At 44.7% G+C, this 27,822-nt stretch overlaps 1 protein-coding gene across 6 annotated transcripts in view; it reads left to right on the plus strand.

Annotated features, from left to right (window-relative positions):
- The window catches only part of LOC114589285 (5-hydroxytryptamine receptor 2A-like), a 243,011-nt gene extending 216,291 nt beyond the window's left edge, over nucleotides 1-26,720 (plus strand). For all 6 annotated transcript variants that reach the window (XM_028715548.2, XM_028715546.2, XM_028715547.2 and 3 more), the window contains 2 exons: nucleotides 22,761-22,961; nucleotides 25,120-26,720. In XM_028715548.2, the coding sequence (XP_028571381.1) occupies nucleotides 22,761-22,961; nucleotides 25,120-25,946 (1,028 nt within the window). In that variant the 3' untranslated portion in view covers nucleotides 25,947-26,720. The remainder of the gene's footprint in view (nucleotides 1-22,760; nucleotides 22,962-25,119) is intronic.
- Nucleotides 26,721-27,822: the final 1,102 nt, after the last annotated feature.

Here is a 27,822-nt window from a genome sequence, read left to right on the forward strand (position 1 = left end):
TTGGAGGTCACAGGCTTTGTCTTAGGTGCAGGGGTGGGGCGCCTCCACCATGCAGGCTTAACAGGCCTCCTCCTTTGGCCTGCAAGGCCATTTCCCTAAGGCTGTACTCACCTGCCCTCCACCTGACACCATATGTCACACAGCTAATCCCTGCAAAAAGCAGGGCTGAAATTTTCATCCGTCAGCTGTTGTGTGGAGAGTTCAGTCCTGCTTTCAGTGCAAGCCCCCTCCTAATCATATGCTTAGTGGCTATCTGGATATCCACTGCAGCACGGGAAAACACTTTGCACATGCTCAAGAGTGTCACTTTCATTTTGCGTGTTCAAAATGAGACAGGCTATTGTTTATTTATTTCATAAAATTTATATACCACTTATTAAAAAAACCCAACAACCTCAAAATGCTTTACAAAACCAACAAAAATCATTAGTAAAAGCAATTAAAATGTTCAGTAAATTAAAACTAGGAATAAACTAAAGACACATTAGTATTCTAGATATCTATGTAGGCTCGTCTAAACAAAAATGTGCCAAAATGAGTACAGTGAAGGTTTCTTCCTGATGTTAATAGACAGGGAGTTCCAAAGTGTAGGTGCTGTCACACTAAGAGATCAATTTCTTACAGATGTGAAATGGATATTATGTGACACCTGCAGTGGTGCCAATTCCACTAAGTGAAGCAGCCAATTGGGCACATGTGGGTATAAGGAGATCTCGTAGGTGAACTGGTCCCAAGTTGTTAATGGCTGCATGTGCTAATAGAAGCATCTGGAATGGGGCCCAGTAGCAAAGCAGCAACCAGTGCAGGTACCTGAGCACAGGTATTAACAGGGCCTTCCTCCTGTCAGTGATCGTGCTGCAGCTTTCTGCACTAACTGCAGCTATGAGGGAAGCCCCACATAGAGGATACTGCAGTAATCCAGTCTTAAAGGAACCAGCACAGGAACTATGGTGGATAAACTTTCCCAGTCCAGTATGGTGGCCTTGGACAAACCCATTAGAAGTGGAGACCTGTAAAACAGCAGCAGCAGTAATAAAGCAAGCCCTTTGATACCTGTAAATCAGTCTCTCTCTGAACCAAAATGCATTTGGTCCAACATCTGCTCTAAAGGAAATTGCCACCCGACCTCCCACTTTGAATAACAGCCTCTTAATTCCAACGGAAGCATTAAGAGGCCCCTTAATGCCCATTGTGCCTTGAAGTATTCATGCACCTGGGCTTGTGTGGCTGGCTGCTGGCGCGTCTCCGTTTGTGTGGAAGAATGAACATTGGAAATTGCGTCTCTGAGTTGCTTCTCTAGCTAAAAGGGTCTCAAGTCACAGGTGATTAAAAAGGCTTTTCTCTGCTTTGAAGCCCTGGAGAACGATTATGAACCTGGATAAATACTGGGGTGCAAAAGACTCGTGAGTGTGGCTCTTTCAAGTCTCTCTATCTGGCCCCTAGATCTCTCTATCTGGCCCCTAGATCTCTCTGCAGTTTGCATACACTCTGTCCAGCCTTGCACCTTCCTTGAGTGGTTTTGCCTGACTGGGATGTGTCTTTGAGCTTTGATCATGCCTCTTGCTCCCCTGGGCAGAGGATAGAAAGATGTCTGTGCAGAAGCTAGCCTATTGTAGAAGTGTAAAATTTGCATTCATTCATCCAGCCACTTTGGCCTCTGGCCCTGCTCACCACTGGCCTGCAGCCTCTGATGGTTGCTGAGAAGGGAACATGGCCATCAGGCTGAAAAAGTTTTCCCAGGTTCCAGAGACTGAACTTGGGACCTTCTGCTTGCAAAATGGATGCTCTGCCACGGAGCTTTAGCAGTCAGGGTGAACCCTTGTCCAACAGTTGCACATTACAAGGATTTTGGCCCCTGAAACTTTTCCTGGGAAGCAGCTTGTCTTTCAGAGCTGAATCTTACCTTTCAAAAGCTGCACACACCGTTTCCCCACATGTCCTCCTGACCACCCCCACCCCCGCCTCCGGCACTTTTCTCTCTCTATCAAATCAGTATATAAAAACCAGTAGACATCATTTCACATAGAAACCCCTCACACCCTGTGAGCAGGCTTTTGAAGGTGAAGGCCGTGGTATTTCTGTTGGGAACAGCTGGAGGAAATGTTCAGAGCTGAAACAAAATGAAAGACTCCTGCTGGAATCTTTGGGTCATGCTGCTAGGCTTTGAAACAGGAGGGTGCTGAAAGGAATGGGGTGGGGATTGCAGTGGCCTCGTTTCTCCAAACTGTCCCCTTCTCCTCCTCCTCCTCCTCCTCCTCCTCCTCCTCCTCCTCCAGCACAAGCCCTCAAGCAGCAATGCTGCAGCTGATGAAGGAGAATGACCATAGCATTTCAGCTCTCTAGGTTGTGACATTTTAAATGCTGCCATGTTGTGTATGGGGTGTTAGGAGAGGGGTAGTTCCTCTGGTGGGGGACGCATCATGCTCCTTCTGGGGGAGTTTGTCACCTTTGGTCCCCCCCCCCCCGCACTCAGCTCTCAGCTGGGGCTTCCAGAAGGTGTCAGCATGAGACAGCGGCCACACCCTGGAAAATGGCTTTTAGTGACTGGGTAAACCAGGTATGGGGAGCTGATGGGTCTCAGACCCTGGTGAGCTAGGAACTTCCCCTGCATGCAAGACAGGCTCCAGCAGATTGAGTGAATGATACCTATAGTGGGCCCAATAGTCAAGAAAGCAGTTTCTGCATGTGCTGTAGAGGGAAGTGAGGGGCAGATGGGGCTCATCCACCTGGGAAGAAGGAAAACTCTGGTCCTAAACATCCACTGCCTTGTGGGATATCTTTGGGAGAAGAAAAGGCTAAGAGACTCTAGCCTGAAACCCTGGGGCCCACTACCAGTCAGTGTAGATGACACTGTGCTGGAGCCTGGATGAACTGACAGCTGTGTATGCACCATTCACGGCTGCCCTGAACCTCTGAAGTTAGAATCCAGAAGAGGCATCCTGCTGAACCAGTCAAACCAGTTCCTTTGGTCTTAGCCGCTCAGCTAAGTACCCACCATCAGCATCTTAAAGACCTTGTTCTTTTGCCATAGGGACAAATGAGTGGGCCTTTTCACACCTCACCTGGCTGGATGCCACATTGTCCTAAGATGGAGAGCCATAGGCCAAAGGGGTCTGTGTGCATGTAGGTTTTGGATATTGGGATCTGGATACATAGAGGCTTGTCATTCTCTGTGCTGGACCCAAAAAGCTATGACCTGGGGATATCCCTGGGAACCTAATGAGGGAGACAAGATCTGTTCTATGTCAGTTCTATGAGACACTCCATCCTAAGCTTAGCTTGTAGATAGGTATAAATAAAATAATATGCCCTAAAGACACCACAGTCTCCATTAATCTTCATTCCTGGGAAATCATCAAATCCTTGGTAAGTGCCTGGTACCTCTGAAATCTCTCACCACTTGAGAGGTGTGTGTGTGTGTGTGTGTGTGTGTGTGTGTGTGTGTGTATCCCTCTCAAAGTGCCTTCTACACAATATCTAAGTGCAAATAAATCTGCAAAACTCACATCAAATAAAAGTAAACATCTTACAAAATCATCATACTACACCCAAAAAAATGTAAAGCCAAATAACCGGCTGGAATAATATTTTTTTTTTAATAATTTTTATTAATTTTCCAAACATGTAATAAAAACAAACAATAAAACAAAACCAAACATACAAACAAATAAACATGTATAATTTCATAAACTTATTTTCCTTCACCTTATTTCCCGGACTTCCCCATACCTCCCTTTTTCTGCATCCTTATTTTTCCCTTTTGACAGCAACCCTCCATTTAATTAATTAACTCATCTTCATTATAATTCCCTTAAATTTATGATTTACAGCTGCAATTCTCTGTTTCTTAACACCATAACATCTCAGCACTCCTCAATGTTACAACAATTTTTAAGGTATATTTTAAATTTCTTCCAATCTTCTTCCACTGTCTCACTCCCCTGGTCACGGATTCTGCCGGTCATCTCTGCCATTCCCATGTAATCAATCACCTTCGCTTGCCATTCTTCCAGAGTGGGTAGCTGCTGCGTCTTCCAATACTTTGCCAGAAGAATTCTTGCTGCTGTGCTAGCATACATGAAAAAAGTTCTGTCCTTCCTTGGCACCAATAACCGGCTGGAATAATAAAAGAGTAAATTGGACCAGCAAAGATCGTTCAATAAAACTACCTAAGATTTGAAAAACATTACAGGCAGTTAAAACCTTATAGGACTGCAGCATCTTTTACAAGAAAGCCATCTGAAAGAGAATAGGAAAAAGAATATTAAAAACAGCCTCTTCCTTTCAACTCCATGTTTTAGCTTTTGTTAAGATTAAATTCTTCCAGTGTCTGTCAGGGTCCAAGCCAGCCTCCAGCTTGGTATCCTTCAGATGTTTCTGGTCCTCTGCCCCACATTATCCCTGGCCATTTCCTGTGCTGGCTGGGGCCAAATGGGACTTGTAATCAGGAACCTCTGGAGGGCAGCATGTTGAGGAAGACTCACTGACACCGACTGGCAGTGACTATCCAGAGTTCCAGAGCCATGTCTTTTCCAGCTATATCTGGGAAAACCAGGGATTGAGCATGGAACCTTCTGCATGCAAAGCAGGTGCTCTACCACTAGGGAATGGGGGGAAAGTTCAGTTCAATTCACATTTAAAGACTAACTTTGAAAATTTGTATTTTCCAAATGCAAAGCAAAACACAACTATCCTTTGAAAGTCACACTTCTCTGAATTTCACATTGAGTTCTCCAGTCAAACAATGTGTACAAAAACGCACACACATGCAACAGCTAGCGCTGACTATATGAAAGTGATGTGTCTCCCAGGATAGCTGTGAATGGCTTGAGATCCTAATTGCAAAAGTGGTGCACTGATTGCTGGACTTTGGAGAGAAGTCCAGGATCCCTTGGGCTAGGGAGGTCTCAGGTGACCAACTAGAGAGCAGCTGATGATGTGGTAGTGGCAAACTAGCCAGCCTTAGCACCAGAGCTGGCCTGGGCATGGCAATGCTCACTTGGACTAGCTCTGGTTGGCACAACATCCTCCCTCCCTTCCTTTAAAAAAGATTGTAGCCAGAGGCTGGGTACATACATGGTTGCAGATGTTGGTTTTGTTATTCTCACTTTAAGAACTTATTAGCCTTTTCTACAATGGGATGGGGCTTATTCCCCAATAAATGTTCTTAGCATCTGAAGCAAACCTTATTTTCTTCCTTTAGTCATGATGGTGCTATGATTTGTATGAGATTAAAATGCAAAAGTGCACATACCTTTCTTTTTAAAAAACAAAAATCTGGATTGGCAAGCTGTTTTCCCCCCTTTTTTTCTTGATCCTTTTGCTGTGACGTACCTGGAATGTAGAAGTAGGGACAGGCTGGATGAAAGGAGAGATATGCCAATTGTGTGCTTCAGAAATGAAGTAATGCATATTCCACACCCTCTGTAGGGCCATTAAAGTCCAGGATCTAAAATTATTTTGCTACAAAACTATTAATAAGCAAGAATGCTTAACAGAGAGAGAGAGAGAGAGAGAGTTCTCCCCCCCCCCAACCTAAGAGTGTGCATCTCTGAACTCCTTTATGCAAGGGGGTGGGGGGCTTGCTTCCCCACTTGAAAACCATTAGCCTGGAGAACGTATTTTGCTCCTAGTGATGCTCCACTTTGCACAAGGAAGTCTAGTTCTCTTCTGTTGAGTCTAATGAAGTCAATTAAGCATTTTTCGCATCAAACATTTGCTCGGACACCCTGTTCTTCTCAAAAGCATCTCCCTCCCCTTTTCTAATATGTTAACATAAATTGTGTCAGTCAGTGCCATGAGCCCATTACATCAGCAGCCCAAGTCAATTAAGTCACTGCCCTCCGCAACGTTCATCAGTTAACCTTCTCTTCTTCTTCTTCTTTTTTTGGTAATGTCTTGCACTAATGGACAACTTGCATTTGACATCCTTTAATGTTTTCTGTAGCACGCAATTCCTGAATGACTAATTAAATAAGTATGGTAATTAATAGATGGTGAGGTACAGAGAGCAGCAGATAAAAACTAACTGTTGGCTTACATGGTTGGAGTCACGTTTGACAATTGTATTAGGAACTGAACCATTGGCAAGAACTGAACAGGGAATCTCTTGAGCGGGTTGTGGATTCAGCACTCTTGTTAGGAATGGGCATCCTTGCCAAAGTCAGCCTTTCACCATTTTCACATGTTATAGAGGGCAAACCCAGGTTGCCGACCATCAGTCAATCCTCATTCCCCTGAGGAGCATTCATGTGTTTGGCATATTCAGCTGCTACAATTTTAAGCAGCTTAAGGCGGGCAGTGATAAATATTAGGTGCAAAGAGGCACTTAAGCAGGAGTGAGAGGACCTTTGTTTTCCACACAGATGTTCTTGGACTCCAACTCCCAACAGCCCCACCCAGCATGGCCAGTAGTCAGGGATGATGGGATTTGCATGCTGGTAGGTGGTTCCCCATTTTCAACACATGGGGAATGTGCAAGCATCCAGGTTTGTTTGTTTTTTATTTGACAGAAGTGGGTGCAGCCAAGTGGGTTTTACAGCTCTGCTTCAACCTTGATTCACTTCTTGGTGTGTCATGTATTTCCTATCTGGAATGGAATAGTGTTCGTCTTCAATTCCACCAATATCCACACAGAGCGGTGTCCAGAGTTAGTTGTACAGTTAGGCAGAGTGGGCTGATTGGTAAGGAAGGGAGCGCAGATGGATTCATCCCCTTCCCACCATTCCTCCTGAGACTTTTGGTTGTTCCCCTCTGTTGGAGGACAGAGCTCTGTGTCCTGTACCCTCCAAGCAAGCCTTCCATGACCAGTGTCAAATTACAATTCAGCTGCCAGTTCAGTTGGTTTCAGTAAACCGAATGGGGAAACACCATCAGTTGCCTTAGGCAGCAAAAAAATTTTTATTCATTACTCGTTTATTGCATTTCTATCTCACCTTTTTCTCAAAGGAGCTCAAGGTGGCGCACATGGTTCTCCTCTTCTTCAATTAATCCCTACAACAGCCCTGTGAGGTAGGTTAGACTGAGGGCAGTGATTGGCCCAGGGTCACCCAGTGAGCTTCATGGCCGAGTGGGGATTTGAACCCTAGTCTCCCAGTCCTTAGTTTGACACTCTAACCACTACACCACATTGGCTTTCTATGAAATTTCCCAGGTTTGGCTGCATCCAGTAATTTGAGGAATGAGGAACACCTGTGTCCGCCCCCGATTTTGTTGGACTGCAACTCCCATCAACTCTAGCCAAGATGGCCTACCATTGGGGATGATGAGAATTGTAGTCCTACACCATATCATGCCCCTTTGGGTGCTGCTTTTCCTTAATTAGGAAAAAAAGTTAAAAGGGGGGGTTGTTTTGCCTTAAATTGATTTTTTAAAGGGGGGAAATGCAACTATATTAACTGTCCCGTAAGGACGAGTTTTATGATATTACAACGCAGTACAAACGTGTTAATAATGTTTACCCTCAGGCCTCTTGAAATTGAAATCAATGACTCAGTGAGTGTCAAACACAACTGAGTTAAAGCTTGGTGTGTGTGTGTGTGAGAGAGAGAGAGAGAGAGAGAGAGAGAGAGAGAGTGTGCAAATAAATCAAGAGGGAAAACAGTCTGGTTCACAAAGTACACTGAGCCACGGCTTATTAATCTGTGATTTGTTTGATCATCCAAACCTTCCGCAGCTGCTTAACTGTGGCTTATTTAGTGCCAACAAACCACAATGTGAAGCCTAGCTTGTTCATGGCTTACAAACCTTGGGTGGCTCTAACTATGGGGTGGTATTACTTGTGAGCACAGTGCCCTTCCTTAGCCATTAGGCCACCCCACCCCAGTGGCTGACAAAGATGCAAAGGCACAAGGCAAGAGCATCTGGGAAACAAAGCAAACTTTGCAGAAATCGTGGGGGTTGGGACAACTCATGGTTTGTTAAACAAACTATAGACTGAACAAACTATGGCTTACTATTCAGTGACTCGAAGTCAAACATCAGTGTGGTACAATTGGCCATGTATTTAAAACCCAGCCTTCCCCAGCCTGATACCCACCAGATGCTTTAGACACCAGCAATCATCATTCCTTACCCTTGGTCATGCTGGCTGGATGTGAAGTACTGGCTGGTAGGAAACCAAGTGCTTTATCTTAGAGCATCCCTTTCCAAACTGGGGGACTCTGAACTAACATCATCTCTACTATAACTGGCTTGGGCTGACAGGAGTAAGAGTCCAACAAACATCTAGAGGCCAGCAGGTTAAGAAAGGCTGCTGTCACAGGAGTGTTCTAATCAGTAATCACACAGTTCAAAGTTGGAGTTAACTAATTATTAGCAAAACATGATCTCCACAGACTTGGTTGAGTAGTAGGCCCAATGAACAGAGCAGCTCATCCCCAGTAGCCTTACTCCTTGAAAATCAGATGCTGAGACTGAAAGTCCCTACCTCCTCACAGCCATCTAAGTCCGCTCCTTTCCAAGGCTTTTCCCAAGCAATTGGAGACAGTGGCTGTGTGCAGCCAACCTCTCCTCTGCCCTTTTCATGCCTTTTCTGGTTCTGGGAAACCAGGGGGGAGGGGAGCTTGTTGCAGCAGGAGGGTGAGGCACCATTGTCTCTTCACCAGCCTGACTCATCTCTGCCTCTCGACCTTCCTCCTACCCTACTTCAGCTTCTTCCTCTGCCACAGACTCTCCCAGCTCACTAAACCCTGTTGCCTCTTCAGATTCCAACACCTCCTCCTCCCAGGCTTCTCACTGTTGTCCCACCCCCACTCCCCAGGCTCTGAGCCTTTCTTCCCTTGGGGGTTCCCCAGCTGGTGCCTCCCACCATTTCTCTGGTCCAACCAGTCCACAACATCTGCTTTGGTTAAAAAAAGGAAAGCACACCCTCTGGTGACCTGGGGCGGTTTGTGGTGTGGTCATTACAGCAGAAAGACTCAAAGATAGGTCTCATAAGCACAGAGGAAGCTGCCTCATACTAACTCAGACCATTGGCCCATCTGGCTCAGTATTGCCAGTATGGCTTACTATTCAGTGACTTGAAGTCAAACATCAGTGTGGTACAATTGGCCATGTATTTAAAACCCAGCCTTCCCCAGCCTGATACCCACCAGATGCTTTAGACACCAGCAATCATCATTCCTTACCCTTGGTCATGCTGGCTGGATGTGAAGTACTGGCTGGTAGGAAACCAAGTGCTTTATCTTAGAGCATCCCTTTCCAAACTGGGGGACTCTGAACTAACATCATCCCTACTATAACTGGCTTGGGCTGACAGGAGTAACACGCTATTTTGCTTTCCAGTGTTTCTCAAACTTGGGTCTCCAGTTGTTGTTGGACTACAACTCCCATTATCCATAGCTAATGGGACAAGTGGTCATGGGTGATGGGGACAACAGCTGGGGGCCCAAGTTTGAGAAACAATACACAGTGGCAGTGGCTCTCCAGGGTTTCAGGCAGGCAGTATTTCCCGCTCCAACCTGGGGATGCCATCAAGGATTAAATCTGGGACCTTCCACATGCAAAGTAGATGTTCTACCACGGAACACATCCCCTAAGCAGTGGTTTCTGGTTTTGCTTCAGGGGCAAGGTATGGTAGCTCTTCAGAGTGTCTGGCAGGTGACACTCCCATCGTTACCTGGAGATGCCAGGGATCGAACTTGGGATCTTCTGCATGCAAGGCAGATGCTCTACCATTGAGCTGCAGCCTCTACCCAAAGGATTTAGAAGTGTTGGTGAAGAGCTATGGTCCATTTTCACACTCACTTGCCATTTGCCTGTGTTTGCCCCTGTTGCAATTCATTTCCATCAAGGCACTTCCAACCCCTCATTTTCTCTTCAATGACAGATGCAAGGCTTCAAAGCTCCAGATTTCCACTTCCAAGTGTTTTGCCGACAATCGGCATGACACACAGCTTGTGTTTTTTCCTTGTTGCTTGCTTTTTGTGGCTTCCTCAGCTGTGATACCCATTTGCCTCTTTGGATTTTGACTTTCCAATAGGCACCGTGGTTCATGCTTTCTGCTGGATTTATTGCAGCCAAGGAAGGAGTGAGGGGCATGAGTCAAATGCAGCTGTGATTTGCAGCAGTTGGGTTTTAAAATACTGGAAAGCAAAATAGCGTGTTAATTTGAGTATGCCTAACTCATGTTTCCCCAAAGTATGAAACACAGCTGTCCTTCGAAACTTGCACCTCTCAAAATTTTGCAATGCAGTTCTCTAGCAAAAAAAATAAAGCGTACAGAAATGCATATATTGGGAGTATTCTCCATTAAAAATGCATATATTGCTGAAAATAATGTACAAAAGTAATTTGTATCAGTAAAAAATCTTGCAAAAATGTTCATACAGTGCTATCTCAGTTTTTGAGCATCGCAGAAGCCAAACATTTTGGTTTTCAAACACCAAAAACCTGGAAGTAAATGCTTCCGTTTTCGAACACACCTCGGAAGTTGAATGGCTTCCACTGCATCTCCGCGCCCCCCCCCCATTTTCTCCATTGACTTTACTGACCACCCTTTGCTCCTCGGTTGTCAAACGTTTCAGAAGCTGAACGGTCTTCTAGAATGGATTATGTTTGACAACTGAGGTACCACAGTATTAGGCAAAATTGCATGCGCAAACTGTACCTATCAGGAGTAATGCATACTAAAAGGCTGCCGATTTTTGTGAGGCCTTTTTCTAACAGCAACAACTAAATATCACAACTGATGCAGAAATTTTATGGCCACACGACCCTGATTTCGTCTGATCTCAGAAACTAAGCAGGGTCAGGCCTGGAGGGTACTTGGTTGGGAGGCCACTTGGGACTACAGGTTCAGTTGTACCTCGGTTTTCAAATATAATCCATTCCGGAAGACCATTTGAGTTCTGAAACTTTCAAAAGCCGAAACCTCAATAGCCGACAGCTAGCATTCAGGATCTTGCACTCAGCAGAAGCCGCATGGCATGTTCAACTTCCAAAAAGTGTTCAAAAACAAGCATTTACATCCGGGTTTATGGCGTTCAAAAACCAAAACGTTTGACTTCCGAGATGTTCAAAAACCGAGGTACCACTGTAAAATCTCCAACTGCCCCCAAAATGCTGGGACTGTCATGAAAACCCTTAAGCCACCAAGGTATCTTATTTTGTCACACAGAGTCCCAAATTCCCATCTTTGTTGAGGTACACTAACTGGAAATGGCTTCATATTGGGGGGAAAGTGAGTTGGTGACTGAGGCGGCCTTCTCCTTCTTCTCCTCTTCCTCGTCCTCCTCCTCCTCCTTTGTCACCGCTTTTGGGAGTTGGAGAAGGAGGGGTGGGGAAAGAGGAAACAGTCTTGCACCAGGTCCTCCTAGGGAGGGAGCCAGGCAGGCTGTCCAGCTGGTGGTGGTGGAGCAGCAGCAGCAGCAGGGAAAGGAAGAAGAAGGGAGAGCAAGGCAGCAGGGATGCCCATGTCTCCATCCCTGCCATGGGAGGCTGTGGCTCTCCAGCCTGGCAGGCCCCCAGCCACTCATCCAGCTGCCCATGCTGAATAAAAATGAGAAGGAGAAAAGTGAGCCAGGTCAGGCCTGAAGAGAAGGCAGCAGCTGGAGGAGACCCTAGGAAGGAGCAGGCTCGGGGGGGGGGGATGTGCAATGGAGATGGGTGTTGCTGATGGGGTGCAGGCAACCCTATGGGGGGCTGGAATTTGTGACCAGAAAATGGAGAGGAAGAGGAACTATGGAAGCCACTTTGAGCTCCATAGAAGGAAAAAGAAGGGAATGAATGAATGAATGAATGAATGAAATGTTCAGAGCTGAGCTTAAGAATGAGAAAGAAGAAGAAAAGCTGAAACTGACAAATCTGCTCCATCCCTAATGCCCAGGCAGGCTGCCAACTGCTGACCCTGGCTGATAGATCACAACTCTGCCATGTCTGTCTGATGAGTTGATTCCTCCTTCTGAGCACAGGGAGCTGCTCTTCTGCTCATCAGCCTCCCCGTGGAGCCACTTGCTTCTTAAGCACAATCACACTCTTGTGGTTTTGGCTTGAAAAGCAAGTTCTGTTTGGATTTGGGTTTTTATACAGCAGCATTGCTCATGTTCTGAATAACACAAAACGAAAATAATTATCTCCAAAGTATTTAGTCGGTATGTTAAAAAGAATGAATTGTGTGTGTTGTGTTAACTGCCATATGTTTGTCAAAATGCTAATTAAAATGTGTGTGCTTCCTGGGCTATTTTTACTCCTGCATCCCAACCTTGCTCGGCAATCTGCCATAATGAGGGACTAACAGACAGTTGAAAATTTCAGCCTCCTGTTTTTGAACAGAGCTTTAAAAAATATTTCATTTATTTATTGCATTTCTATCCCCTGCCCCTCCTCCCCAAGGAGCCCAGGTTAGCAAGCAAACACACAATTTAAGAACAAAAAGAAAACAAATTAATTCTAAAACAAATTAAAACATTCTAAAAACAATCAGAATTAAAATGTCTAAAAGCAGTTTCCGTTTAAAATATTCTAAAAGCTATCGCAGTTAAAAACATACTTGTATCCAATGATCTCAAGATTTCCAGGAGCGGTGTCCTTCACCCACCAAATGCCTGATTATACAGGAATGTTTTCAAATTCCTCCTGAAAGTTACTAATGGCAGGGATCTTACTCGGGAGGGCATTCCACAATGGGGGAGCCACCACTGAAAAGGGCCTGCCATGTGTCAGCGCCGGTCAGGCAGCCCTGGTGGCAGCAGCAGCAAGGCCTCATCTGGTGATTATAGGGTCCGAAATAGTTGATACTGGAGAAGGCCCTATGAGTGGGAGTGATGACTAGGCAGAGGATTCCCTCCCCCCCCCCCCCGACACACGTATTTGATATCTGCATCCTTCCACAAAGGGGGCCTTCACCCTGTGCTGGCCTCCCCAAACAATACATCAAACTCAGAGCAACTGGGATCAGATAGGCTTAGGCCTTCCAGCCCACATGGTCCCTTTCACGTGGAGCTGCCCTTGGCTTCAGTTACAACCAGGCAGAATGCTTCACTACAATGACACACTTTCCTGCACCTGCCAATCAGTGTATACAGTGCTGAGTAAAATAGACCAGTGGTCTGACTTGATATAAAGCAGCATATTCCTATGAGAAGGTGAGGGTGATATTTATTCCCTCCCCCTTTATTTTTTATCTTGCCCCTTCTCCATGGGGCTCTGGGTGTCATATTTCGCTCTCATCCACCCATTATATCTTCATAGCAACTCTGTGAGGTGGGTCAGGCTGACAAAGGGATGGTTGGTCTAAATTAACCCAGTGAGCTTCAAGGGTGAGCAGGGATTTGTTTGTACACAGGATATTGTAGAGCTTGCAAAGTGTCCTGAAAACCCTCTTAGGAGGAAAGGTTAAAATATTTGGGGTTCTGTGATTTAGTGGGGGGTGAGGGGAAAATCAGTAAGAGGGTACCTGTAGAGGTGCACAATATTATCCATGATGTCAAAAAAGTTGAATATGGAGTTTTTCTCCCTGTCACATAACCTTGGAACCTGAGCTGGAAGCTGACCGTTAGAAGATCCAGGGCAGGTAAAAGAAAGCACATATTTAGGAAGCACACAGAGTGTGTGGAATTTGCAACCACAAAATGGCCACCAATTTGCACAGCTTTTAAAAGGGAACTAGACAAATTTCATTTTATTTGTTTATTCATAACAATATTTGTATTCATAACAAATATTGTTATTTGTATTCATAACAAATATTTGTTATTCATAACAATATTTGTATACCACTATACCACTTAAAATTATTAAAGCAGTTTACAGCAATTATAAAAGCATAAAGAGCATAAAAGCATGCAGTAAAAGCTTTAAAAGTTCAAAACAAAAAACTCATAATTTCCTGCATAGGCCTGGTAGAATAGAACAGTTTTCAGCAGACATTTAAATGTTGGGACAAAAGGATAAATTCATGCAGGACAAGGCTATCAGTGATGGCTAGTTGTGGTGGCTTATTACCTCCAATATCAGAGACTTGAAGCTTTTCTGACCACAAAGATATCTCACTGGCAGGGAAAATGTGACCAGCTAATTCCTTTGCCAGTTGTGAGTTTGTTAAAGTCTCAGGAGCCCAGGCAGAAACCAAAGATGGCAACTCTTTTTGTGGAACTTCAAAAGACACTTAAAACTTTTATTTCCTCATTGCATTTTCATTTCCCTTCAAAGGGATGTTTGGGCCACGGAGTTCATGCCAGAGTAGAACACACCCTCCTCTACCCATCTGATTATCCTCACAAAAGTCCTGTGTCAGGATTAGAGAGATAATGGCTGAGCGGATGCTGCCTACGAGCTTCATGGCTGAGTGGGGATTTGAACCCCATTTCCCTTGATTTCAGCCCCACACTCTTAACTGCTATGCTGTGCTGGCCACACTTGTCTTTGTTCACATCCTCTGTCTCTGCCTGGCAAACAGATCTTGAAAACTCATGTGCCACTCACAGCTGCTGAGATTGATTCAACCAACAACCTCCTCCTTGCTTCTGCTCTCTGCCTTGCCAAGGCAGAAGGAAAAGTGCCAGCTGTCAAAATAGGAAGACAAGGCCTCCCAACGAGCTTTTTGTAATGTCTTTTTAAGGTTGCAAAGAAAGCCGACATCAATAGCAAATAAGATCACTGCTAGCTGCATGGTTCGCAGTAATGCAGTATTTTCTTTTATGAAAAGAAAAACAGGTGGCCACATGACCCAGAAAGCTGTCTGTGGACAAACGATGGCTCCCCCGGCCTGAAAAGTGAGATGAGTGCCACAACCCCATAGTCGCCTTTGACTGGACTTAACCATTCAGGGGTCCTTTACCTTTTTTTCTTTTTTCTTTTACACTTCCAGTATATAACTTGTGATCAGCTTAAGTGCAAGAACACCTTTGGCCAGTTATGCCCCCGTGACCACTTTGTTCTGCAGAACTGGTTCCATTGTAGGTGCTGCACGATACCCATTCAGCACTTGTAAGCAATCAATCTTGGTGTGTGGCAGCACCTGCACTTTGGAACTCCCTGCCTAGTGACATCAGGCAGGTGACTTCACTGTACTCTTTCTGGTGCCTGCTAGAAAAAAAATTGTTTCAGCAAGCCTACCCAAATATGCAGAATGTTGTGTTTGTTTTTTTGTTTTTTAAAAAACCAATTTGAGTTTATCACTGACTTTTATTTCTTCCGAACATTTTAAATAGTTGTTTTTAACAGCTTTTATTGCTAATTTTATTGTTTTATTCATTTTGCAAACCACTTGGAAAGTTTTTTGTAAAAACAACAACAACAATCAATCAGGATATAAATTCTATGAAATAAATGAATAAAACCTCTCCACAGTTAGCAAGCATTGGGATAGCAATGTGCACAGCTCATTTCAATGGAGCAGTAGAAGCTGGCTCATTTGGATGAATGGGGCAGTACCTCACTAACCTCAGCTGTCAGTCAGCCCCCACCTGTCTGCTTTCTCACCTGCGTCCAGCCTAAAGGAGGGCCCTGCCTGTCAGCAGCATCCTCATTGGTCTCAGTGTTGCCTCATGTGGTATTCAGCAGGGAGGAGAGAGGAGGCAAAGCTAGACTCAGCCGGCTCTGCCTGTCATTGGCTCTAGTGCTGCCAGGTGCTGGGCTCCATGCTTACCAACCACAGTGCTGGATCATGCCCCTGATAATCTGAATCAGGCTGCCTTGCAAAAGAGCTTGCTGATAAGATCTTTCCACTTCCAAAGATGTCTGTTTAAAACCCTTGTTAAAGCACATTAATTGATAACAACACCCTTTTTGGAAATAACACCCCTCTCTTAAAAGACCACTTTGCTTTTTAATAAGAAGTGACTCTTGTCCAAGGAGGCAGTAGCAGTGTTTTCAATTTAGCTACAGTCAGGGAGCTGAAATAGGAGTTCAAAGGAATTTCCCCACGATAAGAGAAATGTAGTTGGTAGTGACATTCCTCAGTAATTAAATGCCAGGGTGATATAACGGAAGTGGTGTCCACTGTCCTGATTCTTGGGATGAAGAACACTGATGAGGTGGGTCAGGGGGGTCCTGTTAGCCAGAGTGATGGAGAAATTTGTGTCTGTCTTCAGTGTGGTGCAGGGAGCAGAGTGTTGGGGTGGAGAAGACAATTTTAAAACATTGTTCAGCCACAACAAGGACTAAGTGATTGTGGCTACATCAGGCCTGGGGGGAAAATGTGGTCCTCCAGTCCTTGGTATCTGGCCAGGACCCCTCTCCCCAATCATACTTCTCACTGTCTCTGCTTTCCACCCCAGCTCCATTTGCCTGACAGCAATCTGTCCTTGAACTCTGATCATGCTTGCCTAGTGACCTCAGTGGTGCAGAGTGCCTTCCATCAGCTTTGGATAGACCTGTGTCTCTATCTGGACAGGGACAGCCTAACTACTATTGTCTATGCTTTGGTAACCTCTAGGTTAGATTCCCGCAACACATTATATATTGGGCTGCCTCTGAAGATGGTTCAGAAACTTCAGCTAGTGCAGAATTTGGCAGCCAGATTGCTGTCCTCTGTCTGCTGCCAGAGGCCCATGGAGGTGGTAGGTGAGGTTCAGCATGGAGATTATTGTTAATAGCAGGTATGAAGGAGGCAGGTAGGATTTTCAGAACCTGGGAGAGCTCCAAGAGAGCTGACGCATTGCTCCAACAAGAGTTAGAATGTGCCTAAAGTAGGCCAATAACTACTAATGTGCCTAAAGTAGGCCAATAACTACTCAAATTCTACCTCTCCTTATCTAAGCTGGAAACATCTTGGAGGCAAAGCTGTGTGGCTTGAAGTCTTAAGCTTCAACGCCTCTGAGCAACTTGCCATCTCTGCCTGACTCATCTTAGTGGTCCTGTTGCATGCAGAAATTCAAATGAGGGGTGAAGATCATTTCCTTGAGCTGTCAGGGAGAGGAGCCATGGTTCATTTTGAACAGGACATGGCTTGCTCTCTTCGGAGCGTGACTCTCTGCTGCTGTCAGGGGACCCATCAGTCCATCTCCCTGACCTTTTTCTAAAGGCAGCCTGTTGGCTTTTTAACCCTAGCAGGCAAGTGAAATGCCATTAACTTTACAAAGGCAGAAAATTAATCCATCATCTGTAAGAGCCTCTGAAGGGTTCAGTGGAGGGCACTTTGAATGTCGGAAAGCTTGGAGGAAACTTGCTGTGCCAGTCTTCAGCAGGGGAAGGGCTTAAGGAGATACTTAATTTTCTGTTGACTTAAACATTTTCATTGCTTGGGTGCTTTGACTGATGATTTTGAGCTGCCAGCAGTCAATGATTATGTCTCTTTTGTCTTTGCCATTCTTCAGGTGGGCATCCACAGCTCAGGGAATTAAAATTGTGAAAGGGGCTTGAGTACAGTGGCTCTTGAAAGGTGGTTGATAATTCTGTATATGGCTGCTGGCTTGGGTCAAAGACCCATCTAACCCAACATCCTGTTCTCACAGCTACCAACCAAATGCTTATTATAATAATTCTGCACAGGGAACGACATCCTGTCATTTCACCACTTGTGGTCCTTTGTAGCTTTCTCCTGGGGAATAGAAACTGTGTATGTGTGTGTGCGTGTGTGTGTGTGCATGAGCGCACCATGTGTGGAAGATCCATGTCATAAATCCCTAGTTCAGTGCTCACCTCTAGCCATCGGCAGAAGCTTTCCTTTGGCTGATGAATTCTCAGCCTTGCCCACATGACACCTTCTTGTGATCCAAGTAAAAAGGTTGAGGTTAGCGGGGCTGCATTTTGAATCTTATCAAGAAAACTAGTTCCATTAAGATATACAAATGGGGAAGGCTCCCATTTAAGATATGCCAACAGTGAAGCAGGTTGTAAGCTGTGGAAATAAAATAGATACATTTGCTGTTATTATTATATTTTAAATTAATTAAGCGGGGGCAGGAGTGGAGACCTCTTAATTAAAAGCGGGAACTGTTGTGTGGAACCCAGCTGATGAAGCTCCCACGTCCCCAGATCATTTGACAGTTTTTAGTGTCCTCCTTGCGCCTTAGGAAAAGGGGTTTGGGGCTCGGTTTTTTTTGGTTGTTTGTTTATTGTTCCATCTTTTCTGTTCCTTTCCAGTTTTCCTTACGCAATTTCTCCAGTCTGCCCCCTTTGTCTCAACATCTCTAAATCAGGCTATGCGGCCTCACGTGGCCTCAGTAAATGAACTCAGCAGCGTTTGAGATCTTGAAGAATCCTTTAAAGAAATAGGCAACATAGCTTTGAGGGGAAAACTGTGGGATGTTTACAATGTGCCTCTTTTTTTGCAGCATCCACATCATCACATCAATGGCATCAAAATGGCAGTCTGTAGTCCCCACCCATTTAATCCAATTTATTTATTTAAAATATAGCATTATTTCTCAAAAACAAAATCGAAAGAGGTTTACAACAACCATACGACATGAAATATTATTATTTTTTTAAAAAAACCATGTAAAAATAAATAAAAATAAGAGACCACCCACTAACTGGCTACCCATTTAGATGGGCTACCCAGGTGGATGGGGTAAAATAAGAAAGTTGTTGTTGTCCCTATATTCATTGGAGTCATGTTGGAGGGCATGCACGCTCAGAAATGTCCAAGAGGTTTTCCGCTTGCCCTGTGCAGACCCTCAGACTTGGGTCTGAGCAGTTTTCCCTTTGCCCTGTCGCTTTTCCTCAGAAAACCTGCTTTTTAGTGATAAATCGGAACAAATGGGAATCTGCTGAAAACTCAGTTGCTGTTTGCTCTGATTCAGTGCTAAACCATGAGTTTTCCCCGGGTGAAAGCGGTGAAGCAAACAGAAGTGTAGGTAAGCCCTAAGTGCCAAGGTTTTTAAAAGTTATTTTTTCTGGTCTGGAGTTTGAGTCAACCATGTGAGCCCCCACCTGGAGTCTGAAGCTGTCCAAACAGACAGGTTTACCACCTCTGTTGGAACAAGGTCAAGAGACATTTCTTGAAAGCATATTAGAGTGATTGCCACCCGGAGCACATTGATGTCAGCACATGAAAGCTAAAGAGGAGTCGTGTTTTCAGAGACCTAAATAATGCCTGGAGAGCAACAGTCAGCGATGCCCTTGACTCTTCCTCCTGCACCCACCAGGAAGGATTTGCTTGTTTTCAAAAATCACCAGTGACAAAGTTGCCTGATTAGACTAATTGTCCCATCTCTCTCGGCTCAGGGAAAGGAAGGTGGCATGATGAGGGCCATTAGCAATGCACCTCATCAAGATTGGGTAATTTTGCCAGTCACTTGTCTGGGAATGGAGCAGAGACAAGAAAGCATTGCTTCTACTTCTGTTGCCATACGCTGCTTTTCAGTGTGAGAAAGTCTTCACTTCTGATGTGGGGGTGGGTGGGCAGGGGATATACGAGTAATGAAGTGCAAGAAAAGTTTAAACTCCATGTAATTGCTCACTGTTTCTGTAAAATCTGTGGCTGTTGAAGTGTGTGTGTGTGTGTGTGTGTGTGTGTGTGTGTGTGTGGATATGGGAAGCGGATGAAGGGAAATGGAATTAGTATGAAAAATGCTTCCATCACATCACTATGGTCTGTGCATTCTGATGTGAACAGGCCACAAGTTCCATTTCCAGCCCCTAAACTCCTAAGAGAAATGGCCACTCTAAGGAAATTGTAAGGGAATTTGGCAAACAGGGTTACGGTTGCCAGTTTGCTCAATGAAACAGAGAGTGTGTGGAGTCTTGCATGCCCTGATCTGTAGGTCATAAGTCACAGATAGGGAGCCAACGTTGTGGACTCCATCCAGGTCACCAAGACCAATGATCTAATATTATCAAAACATCCAGAAGGCTGCAGGCTCCTCATCCCTAATCTAAACAGTCATTGCCACAGTAATAGGCTCTTGAACAGCCACAAACGAAAGGACCTCACCTTGACAACAGGCAGCCCACGTCATCAGCAGAGCACATAATCTGTATGTGGGAAAGCCTTGGGTTCAATCCCCAGCAGCCCTAAATTAGATCTTCTTGTTCCTAGTTGATTAGCATCATCATCATCATCATCATCATCATCATCATCATCATCATCATCATCATATAAAAATAAAAAAACCTAAGTGGGAGGTAGGGATGTCAAAGAATTATGACAGAAACAGAAGCAGAAGATGTGGGTGTTCGCTTATTTTTCCCAAGTCTGGAATGGAAATCAATTTAGAGAATGCAATCTGTGTTCACTGTTTTTGTTGCTTTTGGTTTGCAAATGATACCTTATTATTTATATCATGGCTCCACCCCGCCCTGCCCTGCCATCACATTTGCACTGTGTTTCCTTTGCATTGAAATGAGCTGGGTGGAAGGAGATGACAATGTAATTGATTATGTCAATAGTGTAAGTTAAGTAATTTTGCTGCAATGGGCAAATGAGATAAATGACATAGTAGCATTTGGGGGTGGGAAGTTCAACCAAGTAGAAGAGTTGCAAAAGACCCACCCCACCCCTCTCTGCCTGAAAGCCTGGAAAGCCAGTGCAAGTCAGAATATTGCAAGCTTCCCCAACCTGGTGCCCTCTAGATATTTTGGAGTTCCATTCCCATCCATCCCAGATAGCACAGCCAAGATCATATAGCCATGCTGGGTGGGGTTGATGGGAACTGGAGGACCCAGGTTGGGGAAGCTGGAACAGATAGTTCAATTCCCTCCCAGCATTTTCATCTGCCCATGTAAAAAGTAGTAAGCAATTCTTGCCTCCCAATCAGGGCCACGACAGTGGGGAGCCCCTCCCATGCCCGTCTCTTAGCCATTCTGGTTGTGAGCCCAGCAGGGCAATTTAAGGGTGCAAAGGGGGTAACTGATCACCTTTAGACAAATAATCTTATGCACCCTAAGAACCACCCTCAGACAAGTATGCAAGTAAAACTTCATCTCATGATGTACTAGAGTCGTCCTGGATTATTTTTTTTAGCTGAATGAATACAAATTATCTGGGAAGCAAAACAGCTGCATAACATTCTGGAAAGAAATGTAATGTTTGCTTGTGCCTCATTCAGAAGGTCATCACCTCTCAAATGGCGGATTAAGTCACAGGTTGAATTGAGCTCACTTTCATTAAGCTGCACGTGTCTTATTTATTTAAAGGTGGCTCTTAGGATGACTTGTTTCTCATCTTGGATGAGTGCCTGGCCTTCCTTAAAACTAATTAGCAACCTATCTCTGCTTATCTAAAAGGGAGAGACTCCATGATTTGCACAGCCCCTGGTAGCTGGCCTGATTTTCCTTGGGGAAAGGGTCATAGCACAGTGTGGGGGGGATTGCTGTGCAAATAGAAGCCTCCAGGTTCAGTTCCTGGCATCTCTAGACAGAGCTGGAACGGAGCCCTGCCTGAAGCCCCACAGAGCCCACTACCAGTCAGGGTGGACATAGGGCTGGGCAATATCTGGTTTTAAACATTGTGATGCATCACCAGCTAAGCATTGTGATATGCCAATATATCACAATGTCTGAAATAAGGATTGAGCTGTGAGGAGGCAATGGCTGGCTTCACGGTTTTTCCCGCATTGTGATTTTTGTGTAGCGCACACACACACACACACACACACACACACACACACACACACACAGAATGATTCATGATATATTGCCAGGTCAAAAATTATGAAACCAATATCACAGTATGGACTTCAAACTAGATTTGGACAATATATTGATATATCACCCAGCCCTGGTGGACAGTATTGAGCTAGATGGACCAGTGGTCTGACTCAGGTTAAGGCAGTTTCCTGTACTCCCACCTGAGTAGAAGGTCATAGCTCAGTCTTAGAGCAAGGGTTTTGCGTCCTCCAGGACCAATAAAATGATCCAAACACGTTCAATAACGAGGTGCAGCAGCATGGCAGGAAAGGCAGGCAGTAGGAAGGGCAGCCAGCATATTCAATATTTAAAACACTGTGGCTGGGCATCTAGGAGTGTTCATAGCATAGTTGCATGCATGATGACATGAAAGTGGTTCTCAGTGGGTTCTGTGCTGACTGATCCTTGGGAACCACGTTTGGGTGCCACCAGGCTATATTCCTTGCCCACCTAGACCAGACTAGGTCTCTGTGTGGGCTGTCCAGGGTCTCAGGTCCCTCCCCTTCCCTGCTGCCTGATACTTTAAAATTGTTCTAGCTGGGAATTGAACCAGAGACTTACTGCATGCAGAGCCTGTGCTCTCCTGCTCAGCCATGGGGACTCCCCCACTGCAGCTTTGATTTCTTTATTTCCTTTCTCTTGGCACTTCAGCAGATTTCTCATAGCACCCGGTTTGGGAACTACAAACCTAGGGGCTCCCTAGGGGTGAGTGAATCCACCAGTTTAAGTTTCTCCCAGTTTCCCATTTTATTCCAATCTTAATTTTTCACAGTAATTTGCGGTTTCTTTTTAAAATCCCTGTGAAAATTCACCAGCAATTTTAGAGCAAATTTCTCTTCATATACGTATTTTGTATGCAATTTTGACTAACGTGCCATTTTTATTTTGCAAAGCCCTCTCCCCGATTTCTGCTTGCTGATGTATTCTTACACACATTTTTGTATCCATAGTTTGGCTAGAGAGCTGCAGCACCAAAATTCAGAGAAGTGTGAATTTCAGATAATTGTGTTTTTGTTCCCTTATTGGTTCAAGAAATGTGAATTAGGCCATTTTTCACCCAGATGCAAAGGGATGAATTTCTCCTGCAGTTCTCATGTGCCACCCAGTGCAATTCTGAGCCTCAACTAGGTTGTTAAGTACTAGTGTGAAACCCTCCCCCAACTAATCTGTCTTCTCTCCCCTTGCTTCTCTTCCTCTCTCTCTCTCTCTCTCTCTCTCCCCCTCTCTCTCTTTCTGTGTTTCAGATTATGCTTGGCCCTTACCTAAACAACTGTGTCCAATCTGGATTTCCTTAGATGTCCTCTTTTCTACTGCCTCTATCATGCACCTCTGCGCCATCTCTCTTGACCGCTATGTTGCGATCCGTAACCCCATCGAGCACAGCCGGTTTAATTCTCGCACCAAGGCAATAATGAAAATTGCTGCTGTTTGGACCATCTCTATAGGTAAGTCACCCTCCCTTGTTGCCAGTTATAACCTTGTAAATACTGGCATGGTTTTCTTTTTCCAGCCTCTATTTACTTTGAAAAAACTTCCATAAATTTCAGTTAATATGGGCTGCAATGACTGATGATAATGGACTGTTGCTGCGAACAATAAAGCTTTCTTTTTAATTGGCTGGCAGAGTTTATTAAGCATTATACTTCACCTTCCAATATCAATTATGATACCCATATGGGCAAGCCAATCAATATCTGAAGCTGGCCAAAACCCAGCCTATTGGACAAGGGTTGTGTGAACAGCATAGATACATCTGCAGCAAAGAGTTGTTGGGCATGTGCAGGTGTGTAATCTTCTGCACAAACACTTAAACATGTTACCTTTAAGATGCCAGCAACCCCTCTGGGTTTTATTTCTAAGTGATCAGTTCCCCTGAAGCCTGAAGTAGTGCCATCCACTGAACCTCCTCAGCATTCTGCCAACTGAAATGTTGCTTGTCCTTCGTGCCTTTCACATCCTGCATCTCCCACCAAACAACTGTGCATTTTGTAAGTGAGAGAGTAGCATGGAAAGTGGTGAATGTTGAGAAGGTCTTGGCCCACTTGGTGGGTGGGTTCCTAGGGATGTTAAGAAAGCAGAAATATCCATTCCAACCTGCATTCATCACCACCAGTGCTGCTTCCATTCCACTGCACTTTGGTTCCCACCAAGTGCTCAGTTGTTCACCCTGCAGGTGATGCAAGTGATGTGAGTTACTTAACTTGCATAACTCTTTATGAAGCTTACATTCAATGTAAAGGAAATGACAAAACAATGTGGTGGTGACACATTAACTGCTTATTGTTTGCAGACTTAAAAACAATATGAACAAATAGTGATCATATTCACTTGACTGGTTTTCCATTGCTTACCAAAGACAAACACATGAATGGCAGCAATTTTTGCTTCCTTTCCTGTTTTTGGTGGAATACTCTGACATCCCTAGCTCTGACCCAGGTCAGGTTTCTAGGATGGGCCCAGGACATTTTACTAGCTGAGACAGAGCAGCAAATGTAGTGCCCCCCACCCAAGTCAAAGGGTTGTCTTCAATGTTAGTCCTACTCAGCGTAGAACCACTGGAACCAAAGGACATGACAAACTCAGTAAATTCAATTAGTCTACTTTGAGTAGAACTTGGGTAGAACCCAAGACTGGTAAGTGTTTTTGTCACCTGAGATGCAGGGGTATCTGACATTTGTAGAACATTAGGCATGAGTTGGTTCCTCGAAAGTCACACTGTCCAACTTCTGCAGATCAAAAACTGGGATGTCCTTCTTCCTGGATGTGCTCCCTGGTGAGTCACGTGGTCTATGCTGTGCTCTCCCCCCCCCCCATGTTTTTTTTAGGGCAAAATCTTAGTATATGCCATACCAGCCTTGCTCTTTAAAAGCCAGAGAAGTGTCACTGATGTTTTAGTCAGTGTAGATGTAACACAGATATCCAAAGGTTAGCCCTGCCAAGTTAGCATCCTTCTCCACCCCCACCCACAATTTGATACCATATACTCTGCTCTCAAAGGAGCCAGGAATTAAGCCAGATGATGCAATAGCTTCAGCCACTGCTTAATGCAATCTTGGGTTGTGGGAAAGCTTTTCAGGGGAGGGTTGCCTGGAGCAAGTTTTTGAACGTTGTGGACAAGATATGTGATCCTTTCCTCTGTTTCTTTTGTAGCTGATTAAAATAACAATTTAAGTTGGTGGGTATGGAATGTTTTGGGTGGGCAGTCAGTTCAAGATGGCTGGCCATCCTCTCCCTGTACTTGTGGAGCCATCTGGTGGGCAAGTGGGCTAACCTTGTTTCTCCCAGAGCTCTATCTGTTTAGCCAGTGCTTGCAAGAATGTGTATAAATAAGGGAAATGAAATAGAAACATTAGTATATTGGGAGAAATGTCCACTAAAATGCTGGCAACTTTTAAAATGCAAACTGATGTCTAATATCCGCTAGGAATGAAAGAAACTGACGCAGGGAGAGTTGCTCATCCCTATTGTTAAATGAAATTATCATTAGCCATTCCAAGCATATAAGTGGGGTTATAAAATGGGTTATAAATCTAAACTGAAATAACGTATTTTGCTGCTCCTGTTGTTGTTTTTGGCCTTCCCTTTCCGAATGGATCTCTTCAGGGATCTCGTTGCCCATCCCAGTCATCGGCCTGCAAGATGATTCCCGGGTGTTTGTGAATGGGAGCTGCGTCCTCAATGATGAGAACTTTGTCCTCATTGGTTCCTTTGTGGCGTTCTTCATCCCGCTCATCATCATGGTGTTTGCCTACTGCCTGACCATCCAAGTGCTGCAGAAACAAGCATCTGTGTTCCTGTACGGGGAGGCGCCCAAGCAGAGGAGGAGCAGCATGAGCTGTCTGAAGAAGGAGAACAACACGGAGAACCTCTCCATGCTCCAGAACCATGAGGCCGCATCCCACTTGAACTCTCCTGTCAACAAGGAAGGGGTGCTGTTCCGGAAAGGCACCATGCAGTCCATCAACAATGAGCGGAGGGCATCCAAGGTCCTGGGGATTGTCTTCTTTCTGTTCCTCATCATGTGGTGCCCCTTTTTCATCACCAACATCATGTCTGTCCTCTGCAAAGAAGCCTGTGATGAGGCTCTGCTGGGGGAGCTCCTGGACGTCTTTGTTTGGGTGGGCTACATCTGCTCTGGGGTCAACCCCCTGGTATACACACTCTTCAACAAAATCTACCGCAGGGCTTTCTCTAACTACATCCGCTGTCGTTACAACAATGGCAAAAAGTCAGCGCAGAGGCACAACCAGTGTCCAAACGTCTCGACAACAGCTTTATACGGGAAAGACCTCAATTTGAACAGTTACCGCAATGGGAATGAACTCAACAGCATGGAGATGGACGAGACGGAGGATGCTTTGGAAATGCATGTAGGAACCTCAGAGCTCTCGATAAACAACTGCAGTGGCAAGAAAACGAGTAGTGTGTAAGACTGTTCAAGGACACACCTATGCTCCGGATTTTGTTGTGGCTCAGCTACAGACAATGTATGTGTTAATCAAAGAATGATGTAAATAATGCATTCTGAACAAAGCAGTCTCTCCTTTTTTTAAATTTGAACTTTCACATTTGTAACTCATTGCTTTCCATCATTCCTAAAACAGAATCTGTACTTACTGTTAAAAGCAGAGGAGGCAGAGCCTCTATAGGAACAGTGGGTACCAGACCCAAAGTGGCATTTGTTATTTTGCTTCTGAAATGTTGATTTTTCTCCCCTTGCTGCATGAACAAAAGTGCTGACTATTAATCTCAGGTGGTATTTTTTTGAGTCCTCAATGGTCCATTATGAGTAGTCACAAATCAAATAAAGGGACATGGGCTTGGATAGTTCAACGTTTCTTGTGCTAGCATTGATAGCAAACCCTGGATAAATGCGTGTTGTGCTTGGTTGTGGTGGATGAGTTGATGAAAATGACTACCTGGATGAATGACAGCTGTGGGAAAAGATTAATCCCAGGCTAAGGGATCATTAGAAAAGGGATCAAAACAAACCTGTCAATACCACCATGCCTTTAAAGAAATCATGTTTCCACGTCTTCCTTTTATTTTTTAAAGGATCTTTGTAGAACTGGAAATGGTGCAGAAAAAAGTAACTATAGGGATCAAAGGCCTGGGACAACTCCCCTGTGAATAAAAGCTACATTATATTTGCAACTTTTTAATTTGAAAAAGAAGTTGAATAAAGGTGGCATGTTAGTGGTGTATATGATATTGCATGGTGTTGAGAAAGTGGACAAAGGGTTTCCCCCACATCCCCCCTCTCAAAATACTAGAACCTAATGGGGCCATGCAATTGAAGATTCAGGAGAGATAAAAAGGAGAATTGTACCACGCAGTGCACAGTCAGAATATGGGATTTGTTTCCATAAAGTGTGACAATGGCCACCAATTTAGATTGGATTAGACACATTCTGCAACGGCTACTTGTAAGGGTGGCTGGATTTTATCTCCAGGATCAGAGATATCAGGCTTCTGAATCCCACTTCCTTAGGAACCACAGTATGAGAGGGCTTGTCTCTTCCTTGTGGGCTTCCCATAGACACCTGGTAAGCCATCGTGGGCAACTGGATGTTGGACTAGGAAGCAGGGCTCTTCCTATGTTCCTTTGTTATGAGGAGCAGAATAAAATGCTCTAACCGGGCAAGATTTTTAAAAGCCTGCCAGTGAGAACCTATCAACAGGGCTGGATGTTTGTGTTGCAATTTTGGTTCATGACATTTCCTAAAGAAATGTGCCTCCTCTTAAGTAGGAAGGGAAGTGACCAAAGTGCTCCCTCCAAAGTGCTATTTTGTTTGAACATTCTCTCTAGCCCTTTCCCAACACCCTAGAAGGCAATGCTTTTAAAAGTCTAATCAGGTGTGAGGAAGGGGAAGGAGAGAGAATGCACAATTAGCTTGCTCTTCCTGTTCCCCATTGTTCTCCAAAATAGATCTTGCACCGGGAAGCAAAGATTCAGGCTGGCACCATACCTGGGATGGTGGACTTGCAGGTTGACTGTAATTCATGCATCCCCCAGAAATGTGGTGGAACAGAGAGTGAGACAGACAAGATGGCAGAGAGTGAGAGAACTACATAGTCCTGCAGACTTCACTCACTTTGGTCCATGGCTCTGCCTAGTTGATTTCTATAACCCAGCAGCCCTTCATAGGAAAAGGTTCTCCATTTCTACCTTACACCTTGTCCATAGGGAGATGCACAAGATCAAATATGGAGAAAAGTGTTAAAAAGGAAACTTGAGTTGCTGGAATGGAAGCCACTGTACTTTCACCCAACCGGTGAACTATAGTCTACCTATGGAGTGCAAAT

Source organism: Podarcis muralis, chromosome Z, assembly GCF_964188315.1.
Source record: "Podarcis muralis chromosome Z, rPodMur119.hap1.1, whole genome shotgun sequence".
In the NCBI taxonomy this organism is placed as follows: domain Eukaryota; kingdom Metazoa; phylum Chordata; class Lepidosauria; order Squamata; family Lacertidae; genus Podarcis; species Podarcis muralis.